We start from the raw sequence: 10627 nt of genomic DNA on the forward strand, positions 1-10627 counted from the left end.
ATTGTCTCTGGTTGCCTGGCAACCTCCCTGTGATGATTGTTTATACAGAAACTTTCCACCTGTCCGTCTCACCTGACCTCTCACCTGTCAGTCTCACCTGTCCCCAGTTGTAATAAAGAGAGTGAACACCAGCAGCTGTTTATAAATAGTTTATTCACCTTTACAGTGTTTTTATTTCATTATAAAATGAGGAGGGAGAATAAAGGGGAGGGGGGCAGTTTAAAATGACATATTGGTTTCCGTGGTGATACATGTCGTCGTTATGGTGACTAGTTTGTTTATTTATTGTCTGAAAACAAAACAAAGATACCTGCTGAACACTAACACGATGCTCTGCTCGGAGCCGTTTTCAGAGCCTGACAGTTTGATTCTACGGCGGGAAACCGTCGCACCTGAGCCCCCGACAGGAAACCCCTCACTTCAAGTAAAGGTACGGTCACATGACCACGGTCACATGACCACGCCCTCCAATAGAAACACTCGAGCTTTGTGAATGAAATGTAGACTCCAGACCGCCGTGACATCACAGGGCCGCGGTGAGGTCACAGGGCCGCGGTGAGGTCACAGGGCCGCGGTGAGGTCACAGGGCCGCCGTGACGTCACAGGGCCGCCGTGACATCACAGGGCCGCCGTGACATCACAGGGCCGCCGTGAGGTCACAGGGCCGCCATGACATCACAGGGCCGCCGTGACTGAACCTGAAGGCATAAAGAAGAAAAACGTCCAAACTAACAAATTCCATAAAAAGTAAAATGTGAGCGTCGGAGCTTCGTTTGGCAGGTTTGGTGTAAACAGAAACGAGTCGAAGCTTCATCGCTGATAACACGAGACTCACTCAGAAACCAGACTCTCTGACCTCTGTCCTCCTTCCTTTACCTTCTGTTTAAACCACGATCTGTTAACCAAAGAGTTTCTGTTTCTTTTGGACTTTTGGGTTTCAGGGTTAGACTGAAACACCAGAGACGAGGGCAGCACCTAAACTCTCTGGAAGATATCTGACCAGGCTCTGATCAGAGTTCAGGTTTAATATTCGGGGTCGAGTCCCGCCGGGTGCATCGTGTTCTGAATCGACCAATCAGCTCGTTTGACGCACAGAGCTGTACCACCGACAGACACCGTTTACGGTCGTCGTGGAAACCAGCGTCTGGTCGTACAGCAGGAAACAGACCACTTCTGAGCGGGTTGATGACAGGAAGTGATGTTGCCAGCGTCTGCAAGACTGCTGGTAGAGAGCACCACAGGTCGGCCCTGGCTAGCGTAGCTTAGCTTAGCTTAGCACCTATAACCCAACATGGACTGGAAATCCGACAACAGCTGTTCAAAAGCGTGGGCTGTTAGCACGATGCTAAGTGCTACAGACTGGGATCACACAGGAAGCAGCTACTCTACTGATCATCATCATCACACTAACCCCAGGATCAGTCCCAGACCAGTCCTCGCTGGTCCTGCTGTCCTTCCTTCAATCATCTGCCTCTTAGTGTCCTTCCAGCTGGGACTCAGTGTGACCCCTGACCCTTGACTCAGTGTGACCCCTGACCCTTGACTCAGTGTGACCCCTGACCCCTGACCCCTGCCTCCTGTGTGATCAGAGTCCTGAAGCCCGACGCAGGGCCGATGAAAGCTTGTAGCACCAAGTGTTGGGACGGAGAGCAGGCGTCAGGTGGGAGGGGGGGGGTAACTTCAACCCACACACGAGACAAACGTTCCTTTAAAGGATCGTTAATGACGCTTCAATCGATCCGTCAAACAGGGCCCATCGGACAGAGGAGGACTCTGTGGGTCCTGGTCTATCGTGGACGAGCAGTTGGTGAGGGGTCTGCTGCTCAGTGATGCTCAGACTGTCTCTGGTGGTGACGGGTCAGCAGTGAGTAGTCTGGGTAACCATCAGGACTGACTGTGGTCATGCAGCCTGCTGGGAGCTGATTGGTCAACAGACTCAGAGTTTCTAAACCTTTCACAACAGTCTCATGAGACGTGAGCGTGTCCTTCACATTTCTACTGCCACCCCCGTCGGGTCCTGAGTCAGAGGTTTGGAGACTCTGAGCTGAACCTCAAATATGACATCTTTAAAAAAGACTTGACAGAAATCTACAAACACAAACGTGTCATGGATGGACTGAGCTCGCCCAGAAACTGAAGCCCTCATGATTAAAAAGTGCAAACCCCACCCGCCCGGCGTCCCTGGCACATTAAAACCAAGCGCTCCTTCAGTTTGTGTGGAGGTGCGTTAGCTTACAGAGACGGATCACCTCACGCACGGCGCTGAAGGAACGCTCCCGCTGTGTGGAGCTTGCTCGTTGTGTAGCTTAATGATTGATGTGTGGAGGAGACGATGGAAGGATGAACTCCTTCTGTGCAAAACTGAAGAGAGATGGACAGAAAAGAAAAGGAGGAGTGAATTTGTTCACAGTTGGTTTAAACTGTTGGTGTTTGATTGACAGAAGTGCAGCAGATTCATGGTCAGGCTTCTCTTCTCTCTGTGTCCAGACCAGCGAAACCAGACCTGAACCAGACCTGGACCAGCACAGAGACCGGTCCAACCAGGGAGGAGGGCCCACAAGCTCTTAATAATACTAATATACCAGTATGAGTTTATATTTATATGATTCATATTAATATACCAGTATGAGTTTATATTTATATGATTCATATTAATATACCAGTATGAGTTTATATTTATATGATTCATATTAATATACCAGTATGAGTTTATATTTATATGATTCATATTAATATACCAGTATGAGTTTATATTTATATGATTCATATTAATATACCAGTATGAGTTTATATTTATATGATTCATATTAATATACCAGTATGAGTTTGTGACGTTGGCACACAGAGAGAAGAGTCGACACTCTGACAAACAACTGGAGACTGAACAGCTGATACAAATAAAGATTGGTCTGCATATAGTTTAACGGGGGGGGGGGGGGGGGGGCGGGGGTTTGGGGGGGGGTTGTCCAACAAACGTCGGTGTAGTCACTGAAGAAGTCTACTTGTCTGTCAGTTTGTTTATATTCAAGTTTTACTCCTTTATTTTTTAATCCTCCTCTCTGTCCATTCATCTGTCTTACTGTCATCCATTAGCCCCGCCCCCTCACCACCATGTCATGTGATCATGTGATCATGTGATTGTCCAGCTGGGCAGCAGATTGGAGCGGGAGGGGGCGGAGTGAGTTCTGGTCCGTTGGTTCTACTCCCCCAGTCTGTGGTATGTACACACAGGTCTGACACTCCGGTCCGTGTCAAACTTTGGTGATCTGGTCGTCGTACGGCTCGTTCTCCGGGTCCGAGTCCGTCGTGTCGGAGTAGCGGTAGTGATCCGGTTCGTTGTCGCTGACGTCCGGCGTCACCGAGGCCGACGTGCTGCTGGCGTCACAGTTGGCTCCTTCTTCCACCGTCTTAGTGAAGAACAGCTTCACCTGCAGCACACACACACTTTATTACCAACACTGATACCGGCTCCTTAGTGAGAACCATAAAGACTCAAGCTTGAACATTCACTGACATCAGTCATTCATGTAAATATGTTTATGTGTAACGCTGACGGAGGCTGACGGAGACTGACGGAGGCTAACGGAGGCTAACGGAGGCTGACGGAGGCTAACGGAGGCTAACGGAGGCTAACGGAGGTTGCCTCATTTACCCAAATCTGAAGCTCAGTCACTAACGGAGCTAACGAGCCGTCCACATGTCCTTGGGAAAGATACTTAACCCCAAACTTGCTCCCGTTGCCAACGGTTTCTGAATGTGTGAATAGTTAAGTCTCCTCCTGGTGAGCAGGTTGGTGCTCTGTGTGCTAGCTCCTGTCATCAGTGTATGAATGTATGAATGTGACATGTGGTGTTAAAGAGCTTTGAGTGGTCAAAGACCAGAGAACACTGTAAGTACAGTCCATCTACCATAATGATTATAACTGTTAGTACGAAGGTCTCAGCTGTAACTCAAAACCAGATGAACCAGTTTACACCGAGCACACCTCACATTAACTTACCAGACTACAACCACATGACCAGACTGGAACTAAAACCACATTAAAGGACTTGGACCCAACATAAATGCTGTACCTTGAAGTTTGGGGAGAAGTTCCTGTTGGCCTTGTCTTTGTTGGCCTTGTCCAGGTCGTTTTTGGTCAGAGTGAGAACCAGGTAATCCCTGTCGTTGGTTTCTCCTCCCGTCATCATCATCGCCTGCGTCCTGTCACACGGTTCCCGCAGCGTCCCAGCACTGCCATTCTCCAGTTTATCCAAGTTCTCCTCCGGCCCCGGGATGAAGAAGGTGTTCACCCAGAAGTGGAACATCTTCTCCTGCAGGGACAGAAGAAGACACAGTTAATAAACTCAACCTAGAGCTTAAATCCAGATCCAGGTTGGTCCTGCAGGTTAGACCATGAGGGACTAACACAGATCCACCTGCAGAGAGCGTCTGATGCCTTAATAATCAGCTTTAGAACACTTCATGGTGTTGCTGCCGCTCTCAGCTCAGAGCCAACAGAGACTGACTCCTGGTGAATGAAGCAGCCGCTCAGGTCTGATTAATGTGTTTCACCCTCCTCACCTTCTTCATCATCTTGTTCTGCTTGTGGAAGAACTCCACCTTGATGTCTCCGCAGACAGGAAGTGGCTGAGGGAACTCGAACAGCATCAGTTTGTCTTCCCGCCGGGTGTTTCCCGGGTTTGACGTGTGGATTTTCACCTTCAGCTGGTACACCACGAACTGAGGATCTGCAGCACAGAAACAAGACCGCTGTGATGACAGTCTAGGGTTAGGGTTAGGACTGCGTGAGAGAGGATCAGTGACGTGTCTTACTGCAGTTGCCCCCGGTGAACATGGGGATGGTTTCAAACAGCATCTTATGGAAGAGCAAAGCCACAGGTTTGTACAGCAGCTGGTTCCTCAGCAGGAAGCTGTAGTAGATAACATAACGCCGCTGGCTGGGGATGGTCACGCCCTGAACACACACACACACACACACACACACACACACACACACACACACACACACACACACACACACACACACACACACACACACACACACACACACACACACACACACACACACACACACACACACACACACACACACACCGAGAGAGCAATCACACAGGTAAATATGTAACTGTCAGTAAAAGGCAGTCACACTGAGAACATCCTGGATGGTGTCCAGTACGCGCTGCGCTCTCCAGCTAAGTATTGATGAGCTGTTACTGCTATAGTATGTTGTGTATATATATATATATATAATTATTACTTCTGTATGTTGTACAGAGAAATAAAAAGAAAAGCAGCAGAGGTCAGAGGTGTGTGTTGATCAGAAGTACTTCAGACACTAGCTGCTGTGATGTTTCAGTGTTTACAGACTGAGCCGCAGCACATGTTGAAGCGTGGTGTGTGAAAGTGCAGCAGTGACACACAGTATGAGCTCAGGTCTGCTCACACATCTAACTTTGGTTTTTTAACATGAAACTGTCAGTAACTGAATATAACTGACTGTAAGTGTCAGTAAGTGTCTAACTGTAATTATGAACCTGTGTGTTACCTTCTTGTCGCGGGTGCGGACCTCTCCATAGAAGTCGAGCGCCTCCTGAGCCTCCTGGAACTTGCCGCGGTGCAGCAGGTAGGCGCAGATCATCACGCCGGTGCGACCTTTTCCCGCCTTGCAGTGGATGGCAGCGACGTGCTGCTCGTCTTCGCTCAGCCAATGATCCAGGTCCTCGCAGAAGGGCTTGATGAGCTCCAGCTGGGGCGGGTTGTGGTCCTCAAACGGATACTGAGCCACTGAGGACACATTCAAAGTGAACATGAAGTCACAGCCTGTAACCACCACTGATCACTGAGATCATTAACTCAACTGGTTTCAGCTTCACTCTCTGTATACAGTTATGAGTTTTACTCAAACTGCAAAAGTGGCGAGAAACAAACTTATTTCTTTTTTTTAAGATTCTGTCTGACATAGACACCTTTATTTAGCAGTAGATAGGAAACATGGGGGGGGGGGGGGGTGACATGCAGCCGGGTCGGCTCCGCATGTGGCCCTAAAAACTCGACCACCTGCGCGCCATAAACTTATTTCTGATACAATAAAGATAAGCACAACACTAAGTTATCTTATCATTTATATATGGAAAACTAACTATTTATTCTGTCCTCCAGAACAAGAAACATTTGTTGTATAAAAACTGCTCAGCAAACAATGAGGAAGAAGTATTTAGATCCTCTGTCTCTTATCCGGGTCTCATCAGGCTGGGCAGTGAAACCCAGACCTCCTTCTCTCCAGCTATGCTCATCAGCTCCTCCTGGAGGATCCCAGCTGTTCCCAGACCAGCAGAGATATGTAATCCCTCCGGTGTGTTCTGGGTCTCCTCCCAGTTGGACCTGGAACTCCTTTAAAGGGGGGCATCCAGGAGGATCCTGACCAGGAGCCCAAACCATCTCAGCTGGCTCCTTTCCATGTGAAGGAGCAGTGGCTCTACTCCTAGCCTCCCCAGGATGTCTGAACTCCTGACCCGGTCTCTAAAGCTGAGCCCAGACTCTCTCTGCTTGGATCCAGCATCTCATTGCTTGGGTCACTACCCAAAGCTGGTGAGCAGAGGTGAGGGTGGGGACGTAGACTGACTGCTGAACTGAGAGCTTCACCTTCAGGCTCAGCTCTTTCTTCACCAGGATGGTCATCACTGTTGATGCTGCACCCATCCACCTGATGCACCCATCCACCTGCAGCACCCATCCACCTGATGCTGCACCCATCCACCTGTCACGCTCCATCTTACCCTCACTGTGAACAAGACCCCCGAACAAGACCCCTAGATACTTAAACTCTTTGGCTTGGGGCAGCACCCCCCTCTCCCCGCAAAAACCCTGAGGAGGCAGTCCACCTCCACCAGCAGAGCACCATGGCCTTAGATGTGGAGGTGCTGACTCACATTCAGCTACAAACCGTCCCAGAGCCTGTTGGAGGACTTCACCTGTAGAGTCCAGCAGAACAACATCAACCGTAAACAGCAGAGAGGTGATCCTGAGGTCCCCAAACTGGACTCTCTCCTCCCCCCGGCTGCACCTTGAGACTCTGTCCATGAAGATCACAAACAGGATCAGAGACCAGGGACAGCCCTGATGGAGCCCAACACCCACTGAGACCAGGTCTGACTTACTGCAGAGGGTATGAACACAGCTTTCACAGACCCAATCGCTCGCAGCAGAGACCCTGGTACCCAAAACTCCCACAACACCTTCTCCAAGTCCACAAAGCACATGTAGACTGGATGTGTGAACTCCCATGACCCCTCCAGGATCCCTGCAGGGTGAAGAGCTGGTCCACTGTTCCGCAGCCAGAATCCACATCGCTCCTCCTGAATCAGGTTCAACAATCAGCTGGAGCCTTTCAGCAGCAGCTTCTCCTGGATGCTGAGTAGTGTGATCCTGATAGTTAGAGCTTTTTAAAAATGGGGACCATCATCCCGGTCTGCAAGTCCATGAGTACTGTCTCTGACCTCAGAGACCTCTGCCAGGGATATGGGTAAAGATTCCCCCGGACCATCCAGCTCTGCCTCCTCCATAGAGGACACGTTGGTCGGGTTTAGGAGGTCAGCACTTCTCCCCCCCTGCTGAGACCAGTCTGGGCTGAGTGTGCTTCCCTTTCCTGAGTCTCCCCGAACTCCTCCCACACCCATCTGCTGCTTCCTGAGACCCCTGAGCCAGCCAGGCCCTAAAGGCTCCTTCACCGCTGCTGTCCACCAGCAGGTTCTCAGGTTGCCCTCTCGGCACCGATGACCTTCCAGCTGAAGCTCTGAGCAGCCGCCTCCACATCTGAGGTCCTGAACATGGTCCATTCTGCTGCAACTTGGTTTTGCTTTAAGTTGCCCTACCCAGATCAGTCAAACATGGCATGCTGATTCTTAGAGCAGACACCTGCTGACCTGCCTGATTGGCAGCGTCTGGGGTAACCAGAGGCTCAAAACAAGAGTCAACAGCAAAATAACATGTTTGGCATTGGCAGTGACGATTTGCCACATTTTTCATGGGTGCAACACAGATCCTCAGCTCTGCTGCTCATTCCACAAATGTGGCACCATTTAAAAAGGGAAATAAACAGGTTACTGGTTACTCATACAGGTCCAAATGTTTTAAGACCCGCTGGGACCCTGCTCGTCTTACCTCGACAGTTGAACTTGGACGTGTCATAATGTCGCTCTGCACAGCTGTGAACACACAGGTCAAACTCTCTGTTAAACATCTGTATCGAGGGTAAACATCTGTATTGAGGGGAGCTTAAAGAGAGCTAACACCACCTGTTTCAGACTCAGAATATAAATGAACAGGTTTACTCACAGGTTGTAGATTTTATAGTGATTCTTGTGCTTTGCATCTAAAAACCTGGCAGAGAGAAAAAGAGTTTAACAGCAACCATAGTATGATCAGCCTGAGTCACTGTAATCACATGATCACATGATCAATCACTAATCACATGATCAATCACTGTAATCACATGATCAATCACTGTAATCACATGATCAATCACATGATCAATCACATGATCAATCACATGATCAATCACTATAATCACATGACCAATCACTGTAATCACATGATCAATCACTATAATCACATGATCAATCACTATAATCACATGATCAATCACTATAATCACATGATCAATCACTGTAATCACATGATCAATCACTATAAGCACATGATCAATCACTGTAATCACATGATCAATCACTGTAATCACATGATCACTGTAATCACATGATCAATCACTATAATCACATGACCAATCACTATAATCACATGATCAATCACATGATCAATCACTATAATCACATGATCAATCACATGATCAATCACTATAATCACATGATCAATCACTGTAATCACATGATCACTGTAATCACATGATCAATCACTGTAATCACATGATCACTGTAATCACATGATCAATCACTGTAATCACATGATCAATCACTGTAATCACATGATCAATCACTGTAATCACATGATCAATCACATGATCAATCACATGATCAATCACATGATCAATCACTGTAATCAGACGAGGTCAGAGGTCAGAGGTTACCTGACGACGTCGTCGATGTTGTTGCGGTAGACGCCCTCCAGGCGCTCGGCGGGGAAGCCCATGGCGATGATGTTGGGGTAGATATCTGATCAGCTGTTCAGGATCAATAACCACACAGAGGAGGAGTTACCATGGCAACAAGCCCCAAGGGTAGTAGGGGTAGAAGGGCAGTGGGGGGTAATAGGGGTTGTAGGGTAGTGGGGGGGTCGTAGAGTAGTAGGGGTAGTGGGGGGTAATAGGGGGAGTAGGGGTAGTGGGGATAGTAGGGTAGTAGGATAGTGGGGGGGGGGGGGGGGGGTAGTAGGGTAGTAGGATAGTGGGGGGGTAGTAGGGGTAGTGAGGGTAGTGGGGTAATAGGGGTAGTAGGGTAGTGTGGGGTAGTCGGGTAGTGGGGGTAGTGGGGTAATAGGAGTAGTAGGTTTGTGGGGGGGTAATAGAGTAGTGGGGGGGTCAGTAAGGGTAGTAGGGGGTAGTAGGGTAGTGGGGGGTAATAGGGTGGTAGTAGTAGGGTAGTGGGGGGTAATAGGGTAGTGGGGGTAGTAGGGTGGTATTAGTAGGTTTGTATTAGTAGGGTAGTAGGGTGGTAGTAGTAGGTTTGTGGGGGGTAATAGAGTAGTGGGGGGGGGGGGGGGGTCAGTAAGGGTAGTAAGGGGGTAGTAGGGTAGTAAGGGGGTAGTAAGGGTAGCAGGATAGTGGGGGGAGGGAGGTAGTGGGGGGGCAATAACCCAGCAGCAGTTAAACCAACATGACGGAGTTGAACAGGCTAGGTGCTAGCATGCTAACCGCTAGCTCAGGTAAGGATACAGGTGAGGTCCAGGTCGAAGCCGTCCTCCTGGTACCTGCGCTTGTTCCGGCTCACTATCTCTTTAATCAGCGCCGCCATTCTGGCTCTGACCGGAAGAGAAGAGAGCCAGCCGGTGCTCCGGGGACACAAGCTAACGTTAGCTGCGAGCTAACTGCTCCAGAGGCCGTTGTTCAGTTTAAAGGCAGAAAAATAAAATAATAAAATAATAAACCCTCCGGGGGGACAATAACCTCCGGGGGGGTAATAACCTCCGAGGGGGTAATAACAGTCCTCCTCTCCGCCTCCCGGTGGGCTGCGGAGGGGCCCGTGCTCCACCGGCCTGCTGGCTGGCAGGTATCCGGCCCTCGGAGCTGATTTCTGGGTCAGAACCAGGAGGCGTCCCGCTGCGGCCCGGGGAGTCCAGGTCCGCCGCCCGGAGCCCAGCCGGTCCGGTGCAACTGTTCCCGACCTCGGTGCAGCGGAGGCTCCGTGACTGGATGCAGGTACGGGGAGAGAGTCTCTCCGCGGTGGAGAACCGGAGAACCGGAGAACCGACACAGTCAAGTTGCAGTCAGCGGCGGCGGATACTTCCGGCCGGCGCTTTCAAAACAAAGGTCTGACGAAGGTTTTACTTCCGCTCCGTTACGTAGAGCGGAATTAATAACTGATTCATATTAGAAACTAGAACATTCCAGGGAAAGTTTGAGTGCCACGGGGCTACTGCCGGGACGAGTACACGATTTATTTTTTCTTTATGA

At 49.6% G+C, this 10627-nt stretch overlaps 1 protein-coding gene across 1 annotated transcript; it reads right to left on the reverse strand.

Moving 5' to 3' along the window:
• Nucleotides 1–2961: 2961 nt before the first annotated feature.
• Nucleotides 2962–10420, reverse strand: ptenb (phosphatase and tensin homolog B). The gene is made up of 9 exons (XM_053341639.1): nucleotides 9890–10420; nucleotides 9086–9170; nucleotides 8338–8382; nucleotides 8164–8207; nucleotides 5549–5787; nucleotides 4816–4957; nucleotides 4564–4730; nucleotides 4074–4313; nucleotides 2962–3428 (listed from the first exon to the last, which is right to left on the reverse strand). The coding sequence occupies exons 1-9, from the start codon at nucleotides 9966–9968 to the stop codon at nucleotides 3252–3254; spliced, it is 1218 nt and encodes a 405-aa protein (XP_053197614.1). The 5' UTR covers nucleotides 9969–10420; the 3' UTR covers nucleotides 2962–3251.
• Between the last annotated feature and the right edge of the window lie 207 nt (nucleotides 10421–10627).

The sequence above is a fragment of the Scomber japonicus genome, chromosome 20 (assembly GCF_027409825.1).
Source record: "Scomber japonicus isolate fScoJap1 chromosome 20, fScoJap1.pri, whole genome shotgun sequence".
Lineage (NCBI taxonomy): Eukaryota > Metazoa > Chordata > Actinopteri > Scombriformes > Scombridae > Scomber > Scomber japonicus.